This window comes from Andrographis paniculata, unplaced genomic scaffold, assembly GCF_009805555.1.
Source record: "Andrographis paniculata isolate CXL003 unplaced genomic scaffold, ASM980555v1 Contig9END, whole genome shotgun sequence".
In the NCBI taxonomy this organism is placed as follows: domain Eukaryota; kingdom Viridiplantae; phylum Streptophyta; class Magnoliopsida; order Lamiales; family Acanthaceae; genus Andrographis; species Andrographis paniculata.
In genome coordinates this window covers 3,752,725-3,780,513 of record NW_026137639.1, presented here as the reverse complement: position 1 = coordinate 3,780,513, position 27,789 = coordinate 3,752,725, and the positions used below count along the sequence as shown (strand labels likewise).

At 37.2% G+C, this 27,789-nt stretch overlaps 1 protein-coding gene across 1 annotated transcript; it reads right to left on the bottom strand.

The window, feature by feature from the left end:
- LOC127244246 (bifunctional dethiobiotin synthetase/7,8-diamino-pelargonic acid aminotransferase, mitochondrial) lies at nucleotides 1-27,789 on the bottom strand. Its single transcript, XM_051264692.1, has 14 exons — nucleotides 26,947-27,789; nucleotides 26,341-26,511; nucleotides 25,851-26,112; nucleotides 25,542-25,616; nucleotides 24,626-24,746; nucleotides 23,932-24,080; nucleotides 23,503-23,597; nucleotides 17,314-17,429; nucleotides 17,081-17,227; nucleotides 3,548-3,681; nucleotides 3,335-3,466; nucleotides 2,420-2,554; nucleotides 1,632-1,744; nucleotides 1-525 (listed from the first exon to the last, which is right to left on the bottom strand). The coding sequence occupies exons 1-14, from the start codon at nucleotides 27,720-27,722 to the stop codon at nucleotides 324-326; spliced, it is 2,628 nt and encodes an 875-aa protein (XP_051120649.1). The 5' UTR covers nucleotides 27,723-27,789; the 3' UTR covers nucleotides 1-323.

The following is a 27,789-nucleotide window of genomic DNA, read 5'->3' as shown; positions in this document are numbered from 1 at the left end:
TTCAAACAAAGAAAGCAAGTTTGCAATAATCTTTCAACTGCCATACAATTATTCCTTCCTAAACATAAACAAAAACATAAACATACAAATAAAAAGTCCTTCTAACAATAGAAGCAGCAGCAAGTCTAGTGAAAACAATACACCAACAAATCTTACACCACTATAATGTAATCTAATGTTAGATTGAAAAATTATCATATTCAAGGATATGATAGGATACATTGGGAGGGAGGTCAAGCAATTGTAACAAACTCAGAACAGAATCCTGACCCAAGAGACAATCTACCTGTGAATCTTGCCCATTTTCGCAACCAATATTCAATTCAGGCTGCACAGATGACGGGCTTATTTTTCAGTTGTCCAAACTCGTGAATTCTGGCATGAACTTTCTCCAGAAGATGGCGGCAGGTGTCCGGAGAAGTGCATGGCCCACACATCAGATAAATGACATTACCAAGTGGCCTCATATACAGGCCATCTTCATGGAGCTTCTTTAGGAGAGAACTCACATACATTGAAGCATACCTGCATTCATTGTGTATTGAAAACATTTGCTTCAGAATATTTTAATTAACACTAACAGATGAAGGGTGTTTTCACATTAAGCAGATCAGTAGCATATCGTGCACCATCAGTATGTACGGAGGTCGGTTGTCTAGGGCATTGGACCACAGTTACATTCCAAAACAGCCTCCCAAACCCTTTCTCAATCTCAACTATAGGAAAATGCAATAAATTGCCACTAGGGTTACATATACAAACAGTGAGATATGCATTCAAAGAAATACGTCTACCAGGGTCACAATCAGAAGACATCAAGTTTTATGGTGGAGAGATTTTAAGAACCACATAAATAACAGGCCTCTGGTTGACTTATCTTTCTAAAATAAGGTTCAAACATCTTTTTTGCAATTCAATTGGATTTAGTTTTTACAAAAGGCCATGACCCACTTTTTTAGATGTTGCTAATTGAGACATGGTCCATACACCCACTCACTCAAAGATAAGTCTTGTTGACAATTAGGTTCAAACATCTTATTAGCGATATCACGTTCATGGAGAGGTCATGACCCACTTATTCAGATATTGCCCTTAGAATGCTAAAGTAAATGATTGAGACATGGTCCATACACCCACTCCAATGCTTAGGCTGAAGAATTTTTTTAAAAGAATTTACACACAGAAATGAATATGATCGATCATCCAATGCCCATGCTTTCCCACAGTCAAGCAGGTAGGAATATAGCTAGCAATATAGTTCAAATTAAAAAACCTAAGCATGCAGAAATAGTTACTACACCCTTTTTGAAACAAGTGGCTAGTCAATTCACAAAGCAGTTAGAGTAAACTGATCCAAAGAAATATTATTAGACATACATGCTCTACCTTAGAATGATATATATTTATTGAGTTTCCTTGTATAGTGTGATAATGAAACTTTAGTATTATTCACATTATGCATCTCACCCAGCATTTAATTTGTCATATTATTCTTCAATACATTAAGAAAATACTTCACACCAGAGCATAACAAAATAATCCCCTTTAACTCATTTGGAAAAGCAAAGATATGGACTTGGTACCCTGGATAAAACAAACGAATAAAAGAGAACAGATCAAGGAATTATTACCCTGCATTACTGCCTTCTTCCAGAATTTCAATGGCACAGAGAGTACCCAGTGCAAGGACTCTACGGACTGCAGGAAGCAAGGAAATTTGTAACATAAGCTCAGGATCCCACAGCTGCAAGACAAGAAAATGTAGGTTTTTAGAGATGCAATTTTTCATGACTAAATGCAGGGAATTCAATCATCAATACCGCATGGGCACTCCGTGGCAGTTGAGCTAATGTAAAAGAAAACAGATTCCAAAAAACATGTTCAGTTTTTTCTTTCTTCTCCCAATGCATCGTTTCCAATTAATTTTCAGTACAAGGTCAAACAAAAGATTCTCTTAGATTATGTAATGGTACGATACCATTTTTACTACTATAGAGACTATCCCTCCCACTCACAGAGCCCACTTTCAGTGACATGTAATATAAAGGTAAACCATAAACCCATTCAGGTAGTAGCCAAACTCCATATTTCTATAGGTTTCTACAGATGGTTGGATTAAAGAAACTTAGTATATAGCGATTGTGCAGATTATGAGTTCTGGATTACAATAATGAAGTAAACTATTACGGTAGAGATGATAAGAGAAAAATCCTCCACAACATGACTAATTAATTACGGAACCAGGAATAAATGGGAAATAAATAAATAAATTAGAATTGCACTTAATGAACATAGCACCACGCAACACTGAGAAATTTTTAATATAGATTCAAAGGAATTATGAAAAGTAAAACTCTTCAAGGCTAAATTACTATGTGCATGATCCAAACAAATAAATGAATGGAGTGTAAGTATGTACCTCCTGAAGCAATCTTGATTCAGATATCAAGTTCATATTTGTGTTACTGTCCTTGTACCATTTGATAGCCTTCACGGCTGCTGCGCACCCCATGGGATGTGCAGTATATGAATGCCCATGTAAAAGAGCCTTGAGCTGGAATTACAAGTATACTTCATCATTCTAATTTTAACGATGAAAGATGCTCCAATAAGAAATGCAACACAAAAGCCTCTGAATACGGTAGGCATGATTAAATTCAAAGTGGAAGAACCGCAAACCATTGTACTAACGTTAACTTTTGCCTACTTGCACACACAAGAAAACTACAGGTATGGATTTTCAGTCCTCTTTCCTGATTTCTTAACTCAAACATTCAGTGATAGGGCTATGATTGACATGCAGGCAAAATTTTAAACATTATAAATGCTTGAAATTAGTGAGATATAATTATGAGGTATATTGAAGTTAGAAATAATTTTGAACAGAATCCAATGATTACATTTACCGCATTTTCACTAAAAAAGACATTAAAAGAGATGGAAACAGTAAAAAGTTATGGAAATGGAATGTAGTTGTCTTCTCACTACACTTTGTTTATTTACATTGTAAATTACCATTGAAATATATTTTAGATAAATATTTTGGTTAATATTATTTAGATTTTGTAGTTTTTATTCAGGCATATCTACTAGATTTAGTTGTTATTATTAGAGTTTATCCCTTTGGTACTATGCCTATAAAATAGGTCCTGATTTCATTATTAATAAACATCTCACAAATGAGAAATTCTTCCAAAATGTAACAATTGCCTTCCATTTAGTAATTGAGCAGAACATAACATATTGACTTGGAGAATATAAATTTCAAACTTCATCAACCTTGTATTTTTATGCAACTGAGTCTACATCATCTTCAAAAGAATGTAGAAATCACCTTACTATCTCCAGAAAATACTTGGAAAACAGCTTCTGATGCTAAGGTAACAGCCAATGGTATTATGCCACCAGTCATCAGTTTTGCAAAACAGGCTATATCTGGTTGACATTGGATCATTTCAGCTGCAGACTAAATCAAATATCAGATCAATTAACTGCACAAAAAGAAAGAAACAAGCCACCATTACTGAAAATGCTGAGACCAACTAACCTCGCTGCCAAGACGCCAAAATCCTGTAAACACTTCATCAAATATCACCGGAATACTTCGACTTTTACATTCTCTAACAAGTATGCGCTGATACAGAGGATCAATCATTTGCATACCACCAGCTCCCTGTACCACTGCAGTTTAGGGATTGAAAGAATATAGTTTCCCTTAGTTTCATAAGATGATGAAAAACTGAAGGAGTGAAATTTGAAAAGCATCAGGGTTTAGGGTTTATGCTTGATAGTTATTTGTTGAGATATATTTTAGATAGATATTATTGTTAATATTATTTAAATTTGATGGTTATTATTTAGACATATCTACCGAATTAGGTTATTATTTGAGTTTATTCTTTTGTATCATGCATGTAAAAAGACTTAATTTTAATATATACAACCCATAATTTCTTCCAAAATGTAATATAATATCAAAACTACGTTTTCTTCGGGTACATTCCTGTAACCTTAGATGGCCCCGGAGAACTGCTTTTCAAATTTGAAATTCACTAATTTTTTTAATATCATGACGAAGGAATAACTAAGTTGGGACTCAGTGACACTGATTCACAAAGACCAAATACTGTCACTTTAAAAATATATAATCCGTTCTAATTGCATTTGTTTGTCACTTTTTGATGCATCTACTCTATAGCGTCACAGCCACTGTGTTCTTGACTCTGAAATGACATTGACCACCAAACATCATATTTACAAGCTGTGCATGTAAACTACCAGCGGTAATCAATATTTGGTCAATGTCTGGTCAATGTTTTTTGTTGTTGCCAACTCCGGATGTGGAAGCATGTCCGCCATCTGATAGCTAAAATTTTTCGGAAACAATATAATCAAAATCTTTACAACCTATATGTCCAATTAAATTTCCTATATCTTTATTTTATCAAGTTTTATGTTTGGTCTTCAATGATCTATTTAAAATTCTTGCTTATTACGGCTTAATTTCTTAGGGTTTAGTAACAAGATTGCCAGTGCCACCACTACAGCAGAGGATCGTTGCCATCATAAACTTTACTTTGGCGCCGCCGCTATACTAGAGGATCACCAGCACTACCGCCGACACCTTAATTTGGAAAAACCTCTAATTTATCAAGATTTAGTGTGGCCGCCACACACGGGATTGTTGCCACCAAAATCCTATTTGGCTGAAATTCCAATTTATTAGGCTTTAATGTACTTGGTGCGACAAAGTATCGCCGGTGGCCACTGCAACAGAGGGTTGATTTGAATGGTCTAAAGTTGATGTTCAGTTATGAAGTCCGTCCAAATTTAGATTCCGCCTCCGCTCTCTCTTGTCAAACAAAAGTTGGCTTCTACAGCAGCATCTTGAGTTTGAAGGGCTGTTCAGACATTTAAATAAATATTTTAATCAATATTATTTAAATTTGATAGTTATTATTTAGTCATATCTATTAGATTAAGTTGTTATTATTTGGATTTATCACTTTGTATGATGCCTATAAATAAACCCTTATTTTATCACTTAGAAAATTCCCAAAATGTAACAATATTAGAATTCATGTATAGGGCAGCAGAGACTTTATAATGTTGCGCATCTTTTATTATGTGGCTCCTTCAAATATATTGAAGTTTTCAAACCAAAGAACAAATAAAAAAAAACTGAAAACAAGGCAGATATCAGAATGTTTCACTTTCTTGCAGACAGGGAAATCTACCATCTTTCAAGGTCAAGAAAATATAGCTTAATGAACCAATAATTAAGTTCTACACGTACTGCTTTGAGAGGTTATCCGAAGCATGCTACTTTGCTGTTTTGAAATCCTAATTACTTGCTTAATGAGCCAATAATTAAGTTCTATACGTACTGCTTTGAGAGGTTATCCCAAGTATGCTACTTTGCTGTTTTGAAATCCTGATTCGATAAGGTTCAGCAGTATATAGTTCACACACCCATCTAAGTTTTTGCATCTCCCGGTCAATATAAAGACTTTCGATTGAATTACCGTTGGAAAAAGTCTAAGTGATCTCAATCTTGGTCACACACCTTATTCATTGATCTAAAATACTCCTCATTGAGATAAGTTTTCATCTAAAAGTTGTATAAGATTTTTGATGAATCCAAATAATAACATATTTATTGTTTGATAAAATTGTGTATTTCCTGAAGTTTTATGTGAGAACAATCACAATATCTGATTTATGGCATACTTTATTGATATGTTCTGTTTGATATGATCCAAAGCCCACTTGTGAAGATTATTGATGTTTTTAGTCTTTTGAAGCGGCGTTCTGGCAAAGAAATGCCTAAGTATGATGAGACAAGTAAGGGTGCAGCCAGTCATGGCGAGCGATGTTCTTTCCGCTCGTGCCCGAGCCAGTCAACCAACCAGACATCCAACGATGACGAGCGATGATCCAAGTTCCAAGAAATAATTAAGTGTGGATCTCTCAGCGGTCAGCCATTATTACCGGCCAACGACAATAGCTTCGCTTGAGTTGTGCCAATACCCTTCAACCAAGTCTAGTCTAGGAAGGCAAGCGAAGAAGATCTGTGCCCAAACAATGAAGTCCCGCAAACAAGCGAGCAAACTGAGAGTTATGGCAGTCCCAACCGATCAACCAACTAACTGCCTAACTGTTCAACGGTTGCAACAACACTTCAACTGTTCCCAACTGTTCTCTGTAATTGCTGTCAACTGCCGTTCCAGAAATTCAATAAATAGGGTCAGATTTCATCTGTATAATATATCATACACTCTGTGATAGACTTTCTGCAATTACCTCTCTCCTTCCCTGACCACAAGTTTTAGTTGCTTTCTAAGATTTACAACTTTGACTTACTGCTTTGTTATCGCTTTTGTAATGTGGATTTACAATTTTCTAGTGTTAATCCAATATAAAGATTCTTCATCCTCAAATTCATTCCAAATTTCAAGTTTGTATTTGATTGTTTAAATCTGAAATTTCAAGTTTGAATTTTATTATCAAAGTCGAATTTTGCGTCGTATTCATTAACAGATTTTGGGTAGTTCAATGTAGTTAAATTACGCGGACCTTTGTTGAGCTGCTTAATTACTATTGTTAATTCAATTTTGATCAAAGAGAGGCCAGAATGGTAAAGCCCCTAATAAAACAGATTTTGGAATGATTAATTGGACATAGGCGTTTGTCTATAGGGTCTCAGAAATATCTAATGACAGTATTTTTTCTTACTTATAATGTCATTGAAGTCTTATTATAAATCCTTAAGGTCAAGTATAGGCGAGGCAAGAATCTGGTTTAAAAGAACAAGTATGATCACATTCATTACTTCTGTCATTTTTTATTATATATATATGTCTCGTCGTTTCACCTTCACTATTCGCTTATTTCATCTATGAGAATCTAGCTATTTCGGAATGCATAGATCACACACAAACATCTCTATACATTCTGATCAATGTTATTATCATCGCTCATTTACTCAGTGTCACTATCGTACGCGTATATGTAACCGTCACTCCGCTTATGACCACTGTCTGCTCACTTTTATCGCTTTATTTAAATTAATGTATTTTAATGTTTTTGGCTTGCTCGCTTTACTGCTTTTTTCGAATCAGCCAGACTCAATAAATATTTCTTGATTTAATTTCATTTTGACTTGGAAACACACCGGTCAAAGAGTATAAAATCAATTATGATATAACACTTTAAGGTATGCAACATCATTTTCATCAAAATTCTATATCCGATCATTTGGCCTATGCCAAGATTCAAGATTCTCTTAACACATCAAAAATCTCTATTATTGCAGAAAAGCTAATCGCTCATAAAAGCATAATCATCAAAATAGCTTATCATAATTTGACACCGTTGCCGGGGATTTATTTTTGTTCTAACTCGTTGGTATGATGTGGCAAATTTTTAATTCAAGGGTCTTAGACGATTTCAGCGCGAAACCAGTTCTAATCCATCTTCTCGCACGCAAAGACGTCTGTTTCGTGAGATTAATCGAGAAAGGATGATGGCAACCAACGGAAACTCTGCTGCCCTTTTTCCCACTATCCCAGTTTCTACTGTGCTGGGACATCCAACAATACTATCATATCTGCTTCTTCACAGGATGTGCCATAAAACACTCTTGTTCCCCATGTCCTGACTTCCACTAAAAAGCACATAGTCAGGATGCTTGCGAGTATCCAGCAACGGATAGATGAACTGTAAGCGCACCTCATTCAGGTTGAGCAGGCCCAAGTTGCTTAAGCATTGTTGACACTACTCAAGTGGCCCAAGCCGCCCATGCCGTTGCGAATCCCGCTAATCACACTCATCTTCACCTACTGTTAAACCTCAACATAGGCAATTTCAGGGATACAGGGCTGCTAATCGCCCAACTGCTGAGGTCCCTATGGACTCTCATTATCAATCCCTGCTAGATGCGACCTTAATTATGAGTATGGCGCCTAGGGGAACTACCAATTATGAACTGAAGCCGGTGCTGATGTTGGCTAGCCAAAACCAGTTTCATGGAATGCTCAACGAAAGCCCGTACGAGCATCTACAAAACTTCAACAGGATCGCCGCTACATCAAAGGCGCAAGGCATATCAGAGGATGTTGCCAAGCTAATTTTGTTTCATTTCTTTCTAGCAAGTGAAGCAAGGAAGTGGTTCGACGCTCTTAGTCCACCACCCTCCACATTTAAGGAAGCAGTGGAATCCTTCTTAAGGAAATATCATCCTGTATTTTAAGACTATCAACCAACGGAACAAAATTCTCAACCTCAAAATGGTTGCTGACGAGACCTTGCCCAAAGCTTGGAGCCGCTTCAAGTAGCTACTTCGTAAATGTCTTCACCATGAGATTCCTGATTTCATAGAGCTCCAGATTTTCTACTATAGGATCGCTCTTGAATTAAAGATGTCTCTGGATGTAGCGGTGGGTAGCTCGCTGATGAGTGTTAGAATTAACTCACACACACAAACAAGAAAGTTGAACACAAATAATTGTGTGGTTCGGCCGATAAGGGTTATCAACCTACATCGACAACCAAGAATCTTTTCTTATTGCTGCAGATGGTATTTATAGAATAGGTTTAAGGTTAATCACAATTGGGCCCGAGCTTCTAAGCCCATTAGGGTTAACTACCATAAAAAAGCCTACATCTAACAATCTTCCATTTGGAGGCTACGAAACATCAGCGCTCCACTATACTGCCTAAAATCTTAAACTCCACTTGATTGCCCCGGTCTTCTCATCATTTATCATGAAGACCAGCTGAAGTCATGCATAACTTCAGCTTGTCCAGCGTCACAGTCTTTGTGAACATATCTGCTGGATTCATAGCGCATGAGATGTTCTTTAACTTCATCGTTTCTTCACTTATCAATCCTCTGATAAAGTGATATCTCATCCCAATATGCTTCATTTTTCCATGATAAACTAGATTCTTGACAAGTTTAACTGCACTTTCATTGTCACGGTGTAGTGAATAATCTGTTTGCCTTTTATCCAACTCTAGGAGGAAGTTCTTTAGCCAAACTAACTCTTTGCTAGCCTTAACAATTGCCATATACTCAGTTTTTGTCGTCGAAAGCGCCACACTTTTCTGAAGTTTAGACATCCAATTGACTGCAGTTCCTCCCACTGTGAAGATGTACCCTGTAGCGCTCTAAAGCGTCTTTCTGCATCCAGCTAAAATCAACATCAGAATACCTTTTGAGAACCACATCTTTGCCTCTGAAACATAACCTCATCTTGGAAATACCCTTCAAATACCTTAGTATCCACTTAACGGCCTCCCAATGTTCTCTCCCCGGATTCGACATATAGCGACTAACAACCCCGACCAACTGCATATGCATAATGGACTTTAGTTCTTTGTCTGTTCTCGGAGATTGATCTTTGGTAAGCTTGAAGTGGCTTTCCAAAGGTGTGTTTCTCGGCTTAGTTTTCTCACTATTCATGTTGAACTTCTCTAACACTTTTCCGATATACTTCTCCTGAGATAGTGTCAGAGTGCCATCATTGTTTCTGATTGTACTCATCCCAAGTATCTATTTGACTAGACCAAAGTCTTTCACCTCGAATGCTCAGACATTTGTTGCTTTAACTTATCAATTTCTCTCATGTTTGCGCCGGCTATCAATATATCATCCACCTTAAACTTTTTCACATAGCAGCAATGGTCCATTTCGCATCTCTTGTATCCCGTTCTCATCATGAAGTTGTCGAACTTCATATTCCATTGCCTGGGGGCTTGTTTTAAAACATATAAGCTCTTCTTCAGCTTGCAGAGCCAATTCTCCTTGCCAACAACCTGAAACCCATCAGGTTGTGCCATGTAGAAATTCTTATCAAGATCACCACATCTAGCTGCTCTAGATATAAGCCCTCTGCAACTACAATATTGAGAAAGAATCTTATAGTGGTCATCCTTACTGCTGGAGAGAAAATTTCAGTGTAGTTTACTCAATTTTTATGCTGAAAACATTTAACCACTAAGCTTTGTATCTTTTCGACCCATTTGGTTCATCCTTAATTTTGAATACCCATTTATTTTAAAGTGCTTCATTGTCAGAAGAAAGTTTAGTCAAAATTCATGTATTATTTTCGTGCAAGGAACTCATCTCTTCTTTCATGGCCTACTCTGCTTACTGCTTTATGATAACTTTTTGGTTCACCATTTTCAGTCAAAATGAGACAGTTTACGCTAGGATCATATCTTGCTGGAGGTTTAGTGACTCTTGGATCTCATGACCCACTGTGACTCGGATGGCTGCGGCTGCACCGGTGAAGGGGGAGGTCCTTCATCATCCAAACTTTCACTATCAACATAATCCCCTTGATTTCCTTCAACCTCATCCGTACTAGATTCATTCTCCTGACTCCCACTGTCTTGAGGATCCACTGACTCTCTGGTTCTGATAGCATCATTGTCAAACTCAACCTGTTCTTTCGCAACCTTCGAGTTTTTTGTGCTCCCGTCATTGAAAAGTTCAGCTTCATTGAATGTCGCATGCTTGCTTCTGACAACCTTTTTGCTTTCAAAGTTCCAAAGCCGGTAGCTCATCTTGTCTCCTCCGTATCCAATGAAGGTGTATTTTCTGGCTTTGGCATGTAACTTGACACCATCTCTCGTCATATCATAAGCACTTCACCTTCAGGTTAGTTTCTAATTCGACAGTAATCTTCCAATTCTTAAAAGTATTGAAAACTTCAGATTGTTTTTAAGAAAATAGACCCAATCATCGATGAATGTTACATAGTAGTTTGATCTGCCAAAGGAAGAGACTGGTGTAGGTCCATGTATATTAAAGTGAACCAATTCCAACTTATGATCATTCAGTGCTGCCTCGTCTTTGCAAAAGGGACTTTCTTTTTCTTGCCAACACTAGGTCATAAGATTCCTATCATATATGTCTTCAGCCTGATATGTCACTATACCTTTTACCTCTCCATGTATTTGGTTGTTCGTCCTTTGTTCATGACCATTCTCCTAGTTTGGACAAATTATGTAATACCTCGTAAAAATAATTGCCAGAAGTTCGCCAGAACTTGCCGGAATCTGGTGCCAGAGTTGACCAATAATATTTTGGGGTTATGTTGTTTTGGGCTTTTTGGTGTAAAAAATGAGATAATTAGATTAAATTAATAGTGATTAGAGTGTTTAAACTATTTTGGGCCCAATGGAATTAAAAAAATAGGTTTAGGCCAAAAGTCTATTTATTTTAATAATAGAAAATAGAGATTAGAGGACAGGACGGCAGCAAGGCGTCCCTCTTCTTCTTTCTTGGAATTCTTCACCAAAACTCTTCATTTTGGTATCTTCTCTTAAGGTAAGTGGGATTAATCTTAGATAAATGATATTCTCTAATACCTAGATCCCTTTTTTCTAGTATTTTTCAAAATTATTTTCAAATGGGTTTGCCCTAAAAGTGTTAGGTTTTGCTAATTTCTTCTAGAAAGTTGATTATAACGTCCCCTAGGGCTTATGTGAAGATTATTTTAGTATTTTATGTTGACAATCATACAATTTGTGGAATGAGTTGGTAACTCTAGTTTTAGGTTAATGAGTTTTGGGAAACGATTTATGATTATGTTCAAATATCATGATTTTTTGAGTTAGATTTATGCCTACTCGAATTGACATATTATTCAAATATTTATTTGGCGAAATAAAGTGAAATTATAACGAACTTGTTGAGTTTTAATATCTTACTTTTTGTTTGGTTAAATGTAGGCAATTGGAACGGTTTGAGAGTAAAGCTCTCTTTTAAATTTTCCTAATAGCATGTTGACAATTTGGTCAAATTGGTAATTGAAACTATCCGTCAAATCCGATCAACTCGTCGATTGTTTGGATGATAAGGCATAACCTTCCACCTATGTGCCTTACAAACATGTAAGGGTATACAAGTATTTTAGGATAACTAGCTAACCTCGAACTAGAACCCGAATGGGTTAGGCCAAGGGATTGAAAAAAAGATTTATGATTATGTTAAAATATTATGATTTTCGCAGTTAGATTATGCCTATTTGGATGGACATATTATTTAAATGTTTATTTGGTGAAATAAGGTGAGATTATAACGAACTTGTTGGGTTTTAATATCCTACTTTTTGCTTGGTTAAATGTTGGCAATTGGAACGGTTTGAGAGTAAAGCTCTCTTTTAAATTTGCCTAATAGCATGTTGAGTATTGGGTCAAATTGGTAAGTGAAATTATCCATCGAATCCGATCAACTCGTCGATTGTTTGGATGATAAGGCATAGCCTTCCACCTCTGTGTCTTACAAACATGTAAGGGTATACTAGTATTTTAGGATAACTAGCTAACCTCGAACTAGAACCCGAATGGGTTAGGCCGAGGGATTAAGATGGTGGGTTTCCTTTTTGGGTAATTCCGAGGTGCCCGTCATTCACGATGAAAAGGTCTTTAGACCGTCATCCGTGATGGAGGGATGGATTGCGTACAATCCCCTCTTGGTATGTTACATTGGAGACTAGAGGGTTATGGGTCATTTGACGCCTTTCGCAAACTAATAAATAAATCGACTTACATGTACTTTGGGCTTCAATTCCTTATGTACATATTGTGGATCTTTTCTTGAGGATTGTGATCTTGTGTTTGTTATGTGTAACTATATGACGTCTCATATACGAATAATTAGGTTGGAAAATCGGGTCCAGCCAGCCCTAATTAAGGCCTAGCGGAGTTTCCTTTGCGATGTGTTCATCACAATTACTTGAGAATAAAAGGTTGTGTGTGTGAGTTATCCTTATGTGATATGTGTCATCTTATTCAAATTATCTTTTTCAAATGATTTTGTGGCATTTACACGTGAATCATGACTTATACCATATTAATTTATCTTTGATTAATTGCGCTTACTCAACCGTCGTGTTTACCCTCTTTCTACAAACTTTTGTAGGTGATGGTACTTCTATTATACTTAAATGATGCATCCACGTCATATGATCTATCGGGGGAATTAGGACTACTTTATTTTCTAGACTGTTTTTTAAATCCATTATTAATGTTTAAGAACTAATGTCTTTTGAACTAATTTCCGACTTATGTTTTTGACTCGAGGATTATTTATTTAAATGATAAGCCGGTGCATTTTTGTTTTAAATCCTTATTTGGTTGATTGTATTCATTATTTTAGCCTTAGCACCACAACGTAGGGCTCGTTGGTTGATGAATGAGCCTTCCGGTGTGGCGTGCGGTTTGAACCTTCCGGTGTGGCATGACGGTGACACTCCGGTTTGAGCCGACCGAGGTGTTACAAAGTATATCCTCGATCCATCAAATGTGTTTTACTTAAGTACTCTCAAGTTCAAAAAGAATATAGATGTTATTCTCCTCTTATTCGTCGATATTACCTTAGTGCAAATGTCACGTTCTTTGGATCTTCACCATACTTTACAGTGTCATCATCTCCATCCTCAATAACTCCTCTTCCATTTGTCCCCATTCTCAAGCCTTTGCTTCAGGTCTATAGTTGCCATAGATGGCAGCGTCAAAACACACCTTCTTCACCATCACCTAAGCCTATTGATGACTCATCTCCGATTCCATCGCCTTCCCCGGCTGCCACTATTGTCATAGCGTCGCCATGACATCCTGGCGCTTTCTTGGAAGCGCCAGAACTCATCGCCTCGCCTCATTAGACAAAGGGGTGTGGAAATGCATTTGGGTGACGCTATGGTGACTCTTTAATGACGCCATGGCGACACCATAGCACTCTTCTGGCTAGCCCAGAACATTGCGAGTCGTAAGATTAGCCCAGGCCACAAACAATACCTACCTTAGCCCCTAAACCTTTGAACTTGATCGAACCCCTCTGCCCCTGCTCTCTCAAATCTCTTCCTCTTTTTTCCCTAATCGCTTTGGTCTCTTCCTTCATCCCACCGCGTTATCCCGTTAGTGTTTGTATTCACTATATTTTAAATATTTTTAAATTTCTAATCTAAGTTAGTGCTCCAACCCCACTACCTCCACTTTACTAGTGCTATTTTTTTTTTTTTATTCTATTATAGTATTAGTTTATTATATTATTATTTATTGTATAGTTATTTATTACTAGAAATTCAATAATTTAATACTTATAAGATATAATATATACATATATAAACTTTTATGCACAATGCGCCGTGTTCGTCATTTTGTCGCCATGACGGGCGCCATGTCGCTATGGCAGCATAGCGGTCTACAGGCTCCGTGCCGCAAAAAGGCGCCATGACAACCTTGTTGGCTGCAACCCCTCAGTCACCTGTCGTCTTACGTCGAGGTACTCAGTCCACTTGTAATCCGAATCCTATTTATGATTTTCTTAGTTATCACTGCTTATCTCATTGCATGTGTAGTGTTGTGACTGCTTTAGACTCTGTCACTGTTCCTCGCTCTTGGCATGAGGCTTTGGGTCGTTAAGGGTGGTGTCAGGCTATATGAAGGAAATGCTTGCTTTGCATACTAATAATATTTGGGAGTTTGTGCAGTTAAAGTTGGACCTGATGGTCGCATTGTACGACTTAAAACTCGACTTGTTGCAAAGGGCTTTAGTCAAAGTGTATGGAGAGGATTATACAAAAACCTTCTCTCTCATTGCCAAAATGTCATATGTTCGTCTTTTTCTTTCGATGGCAGCAATGCGTGGTTGGGAAAGATACACTAGGCGAACCATGTGTGGCAGATGACCTGAGGCGTGGGGGTTTGAACCTATGACCTCACGGTCACAATTTCAACCCCTACACCACCAGGCCATCCCTTACGGGACAACCTCCTGGTTTTGTTGCTCAAGGGGAGTCTGGTCTTATATGTCGCCTTCGCTGTTCTTGAAATAGTCTCCACGGGCGTGGTTTGGACGTTTCAGTCTTGCTATTAAAGAATATGGTATGACAAAATGTTCGTCTGATCATACCGTATTCTTCAAGCATAATTTAAAAGGGCGATGCATTTACTTAATTTTCTATGTTGATATTATCATCACTAGAGATGATATGGATGGTATTACAAAGTTAAGGTATATTTACACAATCATTTATAGACCAAAGACTTGGGACCACTACGATACTTCTTAGGAATTGAGATTGCTCAATTGAAGAATGGTGTTATACTATCTCAGAGGAAGTATGTTTTTGATATGTTGGAAGAAATAGGTATGAATGAATATAAAGTTATGGATTCCCTTACAGATCCAAATATAAAATTGCTTCCAGAACAGGGGGAGCCATTAACTAATATTGATGTTGGATGATATAAAAGGTTGGTTGGAAAGCTTAATTATCTAATTGGAAGGCACTTATGCCTATTTTGCAGTATATTAGAGGGTCTCCCGAAAAAGGATTACTTTATACAAATCATGGTCATTCTGAAATTGTTGGATATTCAGATGCTAATAGGGCGGGGTCTCCAATCGATAGCGTTCTACCTCTAGTTATTGCATGTTTATTGGAGGCAATTTGATATCTTGGAAAAGTAAGAAACAAGAAATGGTTGTGCGCTCTAGTGCTGAAGTTGAGATCGTGCTATGGAGCTTCTCTGGATTAAACAATTACTTTAAACTCAAGTTTTGTGATGTGACGAAGATGAAGTTATGGTGTGATAACTAAGCAGCACTACATATTGCATCAAATCCAGTATTTCATAAACGAACAAAGCATATCGAAATAGATTCGTGAGAGAGAAAGTGTTATCTGGATTTATAAATACCAAATATGTGTCTTCAAATGATCAACTTGGAGACATATTTACAAAAGCTCTTAGTGGTCCTAGATCCTAGTCCATTTGCAACAAGCTTGGATAGTTTCACTTGTTAGATTTGATAGATTCATATTTATATCCATATTTATATCCATATTCATATCCATATCCATATCTATCATATCATTTCATATCATATCATATCATATCATATCATATATATGATTTAGTTTGTTATGATAGATTTTTAAATACCTTTATATATATGTTCTCTTCTTTTTTTACGATGGAATGAAAAACTCTCTTCGTCCGTCTCTAAGGGCCACATTTACCTTTTGCGTCATTATACTTAAAATTAAAAATATCATTATATTTGTATAATTTTTATACAGATGTCCTTCTATTTGTATTATAAGACACTAATTGAAATATTTTTGCAAATTTTTCTTAATTTGTACTACGTTTTGATATAACAATTAATATTCAAAGATCAACACGCAAAAAGTAAATAAGACCCTTAGAGCCGGACGGAGGTAGTAATATTTTGTACTCACATTATGCTGTTCGGACTAGTGCAGACCTGAATTTCACCTAGTAAACAATCCCCAAGATATTTTTCATCGGAAACAACTGGGGAATTGTTACCCCCAGTGTTTTGGCTGCTTTAGAATTTTGCTAGTGGAAGAAGATTACAAATGGTTTGGCTTCAGCAAACCTGAGCCGCTGAGTATTGTAGCCGTTATCTAGGATCATCATGGACACATCCTTATCATCCTAAATTTCAATAAAGCAGAAATCTCTGCCATCGTCACACCCTTTGAATGTATCTCACAAGCTCAGCTAGATCTACTACCCACGATTGTCCTTGAATGTCATTCAAAATAAGCCCTTAGATGGATGCATACTCATCTCCTCCTAAACTTAATTGCAAAATCAATAAGCTAGAAGACACCATCTCTAAAAGCCCTTGTATCATCTTCCAACGCCGCAATCTCAATGAGATGGCAGATTTTTTTGTGAAGCATGAGCGAGGGAAATGAAGATAACAATGCTAGAGCAAGTAAATTCAATGAGAAACACATCCTATAAAGCAGTTTTTGTATTTTGGTTCTTGAAGATAACAATGCTGGAGCAAGTAGATTCAATGAGAAACACATCCTATAAAGCAGTTTTTGTATTTTGGTTCTTGAGTTTTTTTAGCTTAGGGGTTCATTTTCCCTCCATAAAGATCCCTTCCCATTCTAATGCCGCTACCCAAATGATAATTAAATAATGTTCTTTCAGAACAAATATTACCGGTTGTGAACCCCAAAGTATTAAATTACTTCATTCAAAATGATGAGTATGAAAACCAAAACATAAGAATTTTTACCTGGCTCGACTATCAATGCTCCAATTCTGGAAAGTCCTTTGGCATACAAAAAGGGTACCAGATTATGCAATATCGAGGAAGCATAAAGGCTAGCAAGACTTGAATCATCTCGACCGCTTTCAAAAATCTCATTACGTGACTTGAAAGCTGCAAAAGAGTCCAGTTTTTAATAGAAGAAAATAAACAGGAAATTATTGAATATGTAAGTTGATGATGAGCAGTGAGTTAGTTACACAGTTGCTCCTGTCCAGATTTCTGAGATTGCATTTCCTCAGGGAGAGAAACTTTCCAAATACCATCATACATAGATACTGTGGGTGGATCTAAAAAGATGCCCCTTCCTCTATACCTGTAGTACTCATGATAGATTTTTGTGAACACGAAAAAAAAAAAAATGTATTCATAAAAGAAAAGAGAAGAAATGAAAACATAGGGCTGGTCTGGCTGGACTTTAGATATTAGCAAAAAAAGAAAATATACATCAAGAAAGTATTTATGCATGAAAGGTCATCAGATAAAAAAGAAAGTATGACAATAGCGTAGTCACAAGAGATCACAAGATACCTTAAGTTTAACAAGCTATGAAAACATTGAATAGTTCGGAGACTGCTGTAATTATGTCCAAATATCTAAAATTTTCAAGGATATGCCCACTGAACAAGAGAAAATTATATTTTGTACAATATGTTACATATATTGAACATTGTCAAAACTGTGATTGTATTTGTGTATTTCAGGAAGTTTTATATTTGTTGTGCTGTATTCCTATAACAGTGTATGTTTCCATTATTAGGTTTATGTATTTAGGATCAATCCCATAATCACAGGGATCTGTTTTCCTTAGAATTAGTTGTCCTAAAATAGACTTTAGACTCATGTATATATAGAGGTTAAGTAACCTCATAATTGATATAAGAAAGAATATTATTTCTTCCAGAATTTAAGATGGTGTCAGAGCATTCGATCATTGGGAGTCTCTGACCGTAATTATAAACCTAAGTTGCAGCCTTCATCGTTGCGCTACCTTTAAGTCCTATCGCAGCCTTCATTGCAGCGCAACCCTCTTTACCTTGATCGCGTTTGGTCATGGATGAGGTCGTGAACCTGGAAACTGGGGACAAACCCCAGACTGTTGGAGAATTGCAGAATGTTCATTCTGCTTATCGGCTAAATGGGAAGAATTATCTCAAATGGGAGGCAGTAAAACAAACTTATTCTAAGGCCAAGGATGCTGCTCAAATTTATGATGTAAAGGTGAAAACCGTGGCTGCCAAACAGGGAAATAGATCTGTTACAGAATATGCCAATCAACTCAAGTCTTTATGGATGGAATTGGACCACTATAGAGTTATAAAAGCAAAGTGTTCAGAAGACTCAGCCATTCTAAAGGAGTATATTGAACAAGATAGAGTCTATGACTTTTTGGTAGGCCTAAATCCTGAATATGACCAGGTCCGAATTCAAATCCTGGGAAAAGATAAAGTCCCAGGGCTTAATGAAGTGGTAGCCATTATCCGGAGTGAAGAAAGCAGGAGAGGACTAATGCTAGAGACCTCAACTGTTGAAAGCTCTGGAATGATAGCGGAAGGAGGAAGAATCGTTGTTGCTAACCAGAGGAAGAGCTGGGTTCCCAATATAGAGAAAAAACATGAGGAGGTTTGGTGTACCCATTGTAACAAACTGCACCAAGGGAGAAGTACTGGAAATTACATAGAAAACCCCCAAGCCGAGAATGGGGACCAAAAAGAGGCCCTCCGAAAAAAGGAAGGCAAGGGCAAGCACACATTGCTAATGGACAAAGTGAAGAATCTGTCCATCTGAATCATGTAGAGATAGAACGGGTACGATCCATCCTCAATAAATTGGAGAACCCCACAGGTACAGGTACATGCTCCGTAACATATTCGGATAAGTTTCCATTTCCCTTTGGGCTTAATGTTTCAGATACACCATTTACACATTACTGGATATTAGACTCTGGAGCCACTGACCATATGACCCCTCTACCCAAATACTTCTCCACATATTCCCCTTGTCCTAGCAACAAGAAAATTTCTACAGCAGATGGAACCTTTATAACTGCAGCAGGACAAGGAGAGGTCCAGATAAGCCCATCCATGACATTAAAAAATGTCCTTCATGTCCCTAAACTATCTACCAATCTGATTTCTATACAGAAACTCACAAAAGACCTCCTATGTAATGTTGTTTTTTATAGCAACTCTTGTGTACTGCAGGACAAGAACTCGGGGAGGACGATTGGACATGCTAAAGAATGGAATGGCCTTTACTACATGGAGGAGCCTAATCTGCCTACCAATAGCCACTCTCTCATATCTGAATCCGCCATGACCAATAAAGAGAAAGCCCAACTTTACCATTGCCGTCTAGGACATCCTTCATTTCGAGTTATAAAGGTGCTTTTTCCGTCTGTGTTTCAAAATTTAAATGTGGAAAGTCTCCATTGGAGGTGTGTGAGTTTGCTAAACACAAGCGTGTACCTTTTCCTATTAGCACCAAGATGAGTTCTTTCCCTTTTTATCTTGTTCACACGGATGTATGGGGTCCTGCTCATGTTCTTAATATCTCAGGTGCTAAATGGTTTTTAACCTTTATAGATGATTACCCGGGTGACTTGGGTTTTTTTATTGAAACAAAAATCTGAGGTTAGCTCCGTATTTGTTCAATTTGTCTCAATGATTAAAAATCAATTTGGGGTCGGTATCAAAAGAGTTAGGTCTGACAATGCCAAAGACTACTTTAACCTTGTCCTAAACTCTTTTTGTCACAAGGAAGGGATAATCCATGTCGTCATGTGTGAGCACACCTCAACAAAATGGGATTGCAGAGAGAAAAAATGGGCACCTATCAGATCAAACTAGAGCCCTACTTTTTCAAAACCATGTTCCTAAGAGATTTTGGGGGGAAGCCCTTCTTACTGCCACTTATCTAATAAATAGGTTACCCACTAAAATCTTCAACTCAAAAAGCCCCATGGAAGTTCTATCCTCATTCTACCCACACTTGGATCCTACAAATAAACTCCAACCTAGAATATTTGGGTGTGTATCCTTTGTGCAAGTTCATAATAATGAAAGGAGAAAATTGGACCCTAGGGCTATCAAATGTGTATTCTTAGGGTATTCTACCACACAAAAGGGATACAAATGCTTTCACCCATTATCAAAAAGATTTTATGTGTCAAGAGATGTCACCTTCAACGAACAAGAGAGCTACTTCAAGCAGCCTCATCTTCAGGGGGAGAATGTAAGAAAGGAAGATGAGCCTCTCATGCTTCCAAATATGACATTTGGACCTGAAATTGGGACAAATGGCATCGCTGTCCCTGAAATTGAGGGAAGACCTGCACCTGAACCTGAAATACCAGTACCTGAACCTGCACCTAAACCAACAAAAATACCTGCACCTGAATCGGCACTGGGAAATTTGGGAAGAATATGGTGTATTCAAGGAGAGGAAAGGCCATTCCAGAATCTGGCAGTGTCCAAGAATCCAACCCATCATCACTGCATGAGGTAACACCTTAGAAAGGAAACTACCCATTGCCCTTAGAAAGGAAACCAGAACCTGCACCCGACAACCGCTTTATCCACTATCAAATTTTTTATCCTTTGAAAAATTCTCGCCTACCTATAAAACCTTTCTCACAAACCTCAACTCCATACACACACCTTCCTCTGTATCTGAAGCATTGTCTGACAGGAAATGGAAACATGCCATGGATGTGGAAATGGAGGCGTTGAACAAAAGTAGGACCTGGGAACTTGTCACTCTACCACCCGGAAAAAAACCCGTAGGATGCAAGTGGGTATATGCAGTAAAGTACAGGGCTGATGGGACCATCGAACGTTACAAGGCAAGGTTAGTGGCCAAAGGCTTCACTCAACCCTATGGAGTTGATTACTTAGAGACATTTGCCCCGGTTGCTAAGATGAACATGGTCAGAGTAATATTGTCATTGGCAGCAAATCATGATTGGGACCTGCAACAATTTGATGTGAAGAATGCTTTTTTGCATGGAGACCTTGAAGAAGAAATATACATGGAGTTGCCCCCTGGGAACTGTTTGCAAGTTGAGAAAGGCTCTATATGGGCTGAAACAATCTCCAAGAGCATGGTTTGGAAGATTCACCAAAGTGATGACAAGTTTAGGCTACAGACAAAGCCAAGGGGATCACACATTATTTATCAAACATTCAGTTTCAGGGGGAGTAACAATTTTGTTAGTGTATGTAGATGATATTATAGTAAGTGGGGATGACAAGAAGGAGCAACAAGTGTTAAGTGAATGCCTTGCTACAGAATTCGAGATCAAGACACTTGGGAAACTTAAATATTTTTTGGGAATTGAAGTGGCCCATTCCATGAAAGGAATCTTCATATCTCAACAAAAGTATATTACTGACTTGCTTAAAGAAACAGGTAAGACAGCCTGCAGACCAGCGAGTACTCCGGTTGACCCAAATATAAAGTTGGGAAGTGTAGAGGATGATATTGCTGTGGACAAGGAAATGTATCAAAGACTTGTGGGCAGACTTATTTACTTGTCTCACACTAGACCAGACATTGCTTTTGCTGTTAGTTTAGTCAGCCAGTTTATGCACCAACCAAAGGAAGCACATTTACAAGCTGCTCTTAGAATTGTCCAGTACTTGAAAGGGACCTCCGGAAGAGGGATTTTGTTCAAACGAAACAAGAGTGTAAGTCTTGAAGCATATACGGATGCAGACTATGCGGGGTCAGTAGTAGATAGGAGATCAACCACTGGATATTGCACCTTCCTTGGTGGAAACTTAGTGACTTGGAAGAGTAAAAAACAGAGTGTAGTAGCTAGATCAAGTGCTGAAGTAGAATTTCGAGCAATGGCCCATGGAATATGTGAACTTCTATGGCTGAAAATCATATTGGAGGACTTGAAGATAAGATGGGATGGACCTATGAGGTTATATTGTGACAATAAATCTACAATTAGTATAGCCCACAACCCGGTACAGCATGATAGAACTAAACATATCGAGGTTGACAGACACTTTATCAAGGAGAAACTAGACAGTGGCATGATTTGCACACCATATGTATCCACTCAGAATCAACTTGCAGACATACTCACCAAGGGGCTAAACAGCATCAACTTTGAAGAATTATATCCAAGCTAGGAATGAAAAACACCTATTCACCAGCTCGAGGGAGAGTGTCAAAACTGTGATTGTATTTGTGTATTCTAGGAAGTTTTATATTTGCTGTGTTGTATTCCTATAACAGTGTATGTTTCCATTATTAGGTTTATGTATTTAGGATCAATCCCATAATCAAAGGGATTTGTTTTTCCTTAGAATTAGCTGTCTTAAAATAGACTTTAGACTCATGTATATATAGAGGTTAAGTAACCTCATAATTGATATAAGAAAGAATATTATTTCTTCCAAATTTAAAAAGATGCCCCTTCCTCTATACCTGTAGTACTCATGATAGATTTTTGTGAACACGAAAAAAAAAAAAAAAAGTATTCATAAAGAAAAGAGAAGAAATGAAAACATAGGGCTGGTCTGGCTGGACTTTAGATATTAGCCAAAAAAGAAAATATACATCAAGAAAGTATTTATGCATGAAAGGTCATCAAATAAAAAAGAAGAGTGACAATAGCGTAGTCACAAGAGATCACAAGATACCTTAAGTTTAACAAGCTGTGAAAAGATTGAATGGTTCGAAGACTGCTGTAATTATGTCCAAATATCTAAAATTTTCAAGGATATGCTCACTGAACAAGAGAAAATTATATTTTGTACAATATGTTACATATATTGAACATGAATTACCTAATATAGTCAAAGATTAATTTCATCTTGACACGAACTTGCACTTAAGACCTTTCTATTTTACAGAATGAATTTCACGGTTGATTATGTAGTGGAAGCACGATATAGGTTTGACAGCAAGATTTTCATGACACCATATTTAGATGGATATTCATGCCACAGAAAACATTAAATTTAGAGTTTGTTCACTTTGTATGTTTGGATGGATGTGTCTTTTATGTTAGGTATAGGAAATTGTGTTAATAATAAAAAAATAATAATATCTATGGGACATTGTTCCACCCAAAAACACTAAGGGTGTGTTTGTTTGGGGGTTTAAATTTTGAATTGGGATTTAAATAATAAAAATTTTGAATTTGAATAGTTGTATGATGTGATATAAATAGGTGTTGATGCGATGTTTTGAATATAAAATTGATTTTTAGAATAATATAAAAAATGAAAAATAAGTGTTTGATTTGATGTTTTTTGGGGGAAAAAATGGGATGAATAGTGTATTTAAAATCCAATCCTCCAAACAAACACATCCTAAGTGGACAAAGTTGTAACAAGAAAGAATGTCCTTTTTTAGGAATAAAAACATACCAGGGTTGCTGGAGAAAGCCAGTAAATGGTGATGGTGCCTGGGCTTCCATCGCACCCAATGTATCACCATGATAAGAACCTCTAAGAGCTAAAACCTAAATCAGAGGAGAGAGAAATTCTAGGATTAGCTTCACATAATATTATGAAAAAGAATGCAATCAAACACAGGGTAGCTTTTGTGCCTGTTCATATAGCTAATCAGAAAGTCAACAAAAAAGCATCCAAGGAGATCCTTGGTGAGTCACACCAACAGGCACCTGACAATGCCAACCACGACCAAGAATAGGATAACAGATTTGTAATCACAAATACTGAAGAAGCTAGATAGCAAAAACTATTTTGTTAGAAATTTAGAATAGACTTGCATATGCATAAATATCTTCTCAGGGAGGGGGGATTAGTATAGCAATTTAGAACAACAATACTTGCCTTGAGATCCAAGTGCGACCCATTTGCATCAGCATTGACATGATCAAAAAGCATATCATTATGAGATAAGAACATACGAAATGCCATTTTGATAGCAATTTCTATAGCTGTAGATCCATTGTCAGAGAAGTACACACGGGAAGCCCATCCTATGAACACCACAGTAAACATACAAAATATAAGAGTTCAGTTGACCCACCCCCATTGAAAAAACAGGCATATAGAAGAAAACCACAAAGATACAAGCAGAAGACTGAAATATAATATGGTCACCATGTTTATTTCATTTTGATTGGATAACATCTCTTAAATGAGAAAAAAATATTGTTCCATAATCAGTTTATAACTCCTCTTGCTAAGTTGATGGTTTTTGTAAATGGGAGTCAATAAAGTGTATTCAGATGAATAATGCATCTTAGTATGTGCTACCCATTTTAAAAAAATATTTATAACACAGGTCACAAAATTTTTCTTCAAGCAAACTGGGTATCTTAAATTACATAGCCGTTGAAAAGTAGTAATGGCAAGTGTGAAAAAACAAATAATTAAAATAAATAATACTTGGGTGGGGGGTGGCTTGTCTAATGTATATGTTAAGTAACTAGGAATATGCCTATATTCTTTTTCTTTCTTTTTTTTTTCGGAGAATATGCCTATGTTCTTATTTATAAAGTCAGTTAATCTAGAAACTTGCCTTTTCCCACACCTTCAACCAGCAGTTCGGCTAATTCTAGAGATGGCTCATGGACGTTCTCAGGAAACATTACATGCCCATATCTTGCAGCAGTGTAACCCATGTCTCTAGCAAGTTCAGTCTGTAACCACCTAAATAAAACAACAGTAATGTAACTTGTAGAAACACCAATTAAGTAATCGGGTGTGTTTGCTTGGGGTTTTGATTTGAATAGTCAAATTTTGAATTTGAATAGTTGTTTGATCTAATATATATATATATATGAATTGCTATGATGTGATATTTTGAATATAATTTAAAAAATAGGTATTTGATTTAATGTTTTTTAAGAAAAAAAAAATTGTGAATAGTATAAACAAAATCAAAACATCCAAACAAACACACCCGATATTTATAAATATTCCAAGGTATGAATAAAATGTCAATACTCAAAAAGAATAAAATAAAATAGTTCAGAAGCAAACTCATGGAGGACTTCATGTCATGAGATTTGCCCATTTGCTATTTCACATGTAGAATTGGCTTTGAATGAAGCAATCAACCTAGGATTAATATCAAGTTTGGCATTGTGGCCAATACATCTCCCACTCATTTAGTATCAAAATCCAAATCACTAAAATAATTGAGTATCTAACTTTACCTGATACAAATAGGCTGTTATTCACTTATTCCCTACAATTTAAATTCAAGCTTTCAGACAGATTTCCTTCTTAGTTAAGAAATTTAATTAACAGTCACCACCAAGCATGTGTGGGTCTCCACATGTCAAAAGAACAAAATTTAAATATGATGCTTGAAAGTAGAAACTGTACAGAAAGAATTACTCTTCAGGTATGTACAGTTTAGAGAGACATTAAGTTGGTGATGCAATCACTGTCATCAGAAGCAAAGAGATTCAATAACATAAACAACTGACCTGCAAATTAGCATCAGGGCCTTGTGTCCACCAACTAGCACATGCATCAAATTGTTGAGCAATCCAATCACAACTCTGAGATCAATTAAAGCATTGAATGAGGTAATCTAAATTTTGTAGCATTATAACTTCCAGCATATTAATGAAATAACACAAGGTTTAGAAGTTCGAGGTAATAATACTATGTATTGTAGATTTACAAGGAACTGCCAATAATACTCTGCTAGTGCACTCAGTAAGACATTTTCACAGGAATTAGCAATAGTACATGCTAAAAAGAAAACAGATCTCTGAAAAGGATCATCTAACCTTGTGAACAGAAAAATTCTCTGCACATCGTGAATCTATAACTGTAACTTTTTCTTCAGGTACTAAGTTATGCTGAGTAAATGGCCACCAGAAGATGTCACATGCTTTCTTTGGCATTTCATGTAATCGTTGTGTTTTTTCTAGGAATGATGAAAGCATTATCTCCTTGAGATGGGTGAAAACTGTATGAGACTTCTCAAACCAGGATATCAGGTCATCTGAAAAGTCTTTGGGAATAGATGGAAGCAAGAGTACAGGCACCCTAGGAAGGAACAGAAACGAGTTTCGATTAGTTTTTTCAATTAATAAACCAAGAACATTTTTAGCAACAGCAAAGAAGAATACAGTATATCTACATGAGAGAGAGAAGATGGACATGCACCACTAATAGTTATAGAGACTACAAGCTCAGTACAACTTGACACCAACTTCTCCATGACAACACGATACCAGTTGATGGAAAAGTATATAAAGAGATAAAAGTTGTTACCTTTTTCGAAAATATGATAACAACGGCACCTCATTCATGAGCCCATGATCTTCGAAAATGACAGCAGCAACATCATATCCTCTAAGCTTAAGACTTTCATATGCAGATATAGTTCCTGAAATACCACCTAATCGTCCATCCCCAACAAGAATAGCAGGCAGGCGGAAAGGGCTGCAACAACAGTTGGAAATATAAGTATAATGGGAAAACTCTTGCTTCCTATGATTAAAACAGTCAACCACATATGTATTCATTTGTTCACATGAATATGAAAACTATCATTTTATGAAACAGTTTCACATAAAGCTTCAACACCTAACAAGGTTAACAATACATTTTATACAGTACTTCAAACAAAATAGAGATACATTGAAAAGATTGCCCAAAATATGCCAATCATTATGCGCCCTACTAATGGCAACTCAATGAAGAAATGCCACATTTAGCACAATAGATTACTTCACTTACGGACAGTGCAGCTGCGGAGCCAGCAACTTTACTTTGAAAAATCAATAAAGGTTCAGGCATTCTAATGTCTTAGGTCATTATCTCTACACTAATCAATTCTATAGAATGGTAAAGTATAGTAGATAAGTAAATACCCACCGGTACAGGTCACACTGAAGAGATCCAGAAGGCCCAGGACTGGCAACACCCCCAGCAGTCTCAATCACATATATAACTTCTGAGTCTTTCATGTCGGACGACGTTCCTACTGAACCACTTACCAAGCATTTCTTCAGCATATCTAAGAGCACTGAATCCTCAACCAGTGCTTCTTCCCGCTCAGCAGCTAAATGAGGCGACACTGCCTCTTGCCACCCATACATCGTCTTGCAAACAAGCTCGGACTGTGGGGATAATTCAATTTCACTGCTCTCGCTCCCCTGCAGTTTCCTTTCTTCGTAGCAATTGACATTTACTAGTCCATTGCCAGAATTTCCAGCTTCCCTGACAATCTCATTGCCGAACCCTTCATTTCTCACGGGGCATCTCATCCTGAGAACAGCATTTGCAGCAGAGGCTGAAGCTTTCAAAACAGAGTTTGATGCGAAAACTGAGAAAGGCAGTGGCTTGTGACTGACGTAGTCGCAGAACTTTCTGTAAACGAAGCGAGAATCGGAGTCTTCAGGAAACCCCGTCTGAACTGGCTTCAGGTAAACAAACCGCTTCCTAGAAATTGAAGAAGAGGAGAGAAAGGACATTGAGAGACCAGCAGAAACAAGGGTTTTGCCGAGGGAGGTGTTGGAAGCCCAAATGGTGTAAATTGGGTGTGTGAGAGGGTACTCAATTCCCGAGTGGAGGCTACGGTGGCGCATAGAATAGAATAGCGGCCCTCGGCGGCGGAGGGAAGCGGCAAAGACGGCGGAGACGAGGGACATGATGAGAAGTTGGTGTGAGTGAGGCGTGTGAGCCCTAACAGACTCAAACTCTCAAACTGTGTGTTTG

Bases quoted from the DNA above. Each gene is read 5' to 3' on its own strand.
- LOC127244246 (XM_051264692.1), bottom strand. From the start codon at position 27,722: ATGTCCCTCGTCTCCGCCGTCTTTGCCGCTTCCCTCCGCCGCCGAGGG. The intron at 23,598-23,931 runs GCAAGTATTGTT...CCTCTGATTTAG, and splicing joins GGTCGCACTTGGATCTCAAG to GTTTTAGCTCTTAGAGGTTC. The intron at 17,430-23,502 runs GTATGTTTTTAT...TGAGTACTACAG, and splicing joins GGCTTTCTCCAGCAACCCTG to GTATAGAGGAAGGGGCATCT.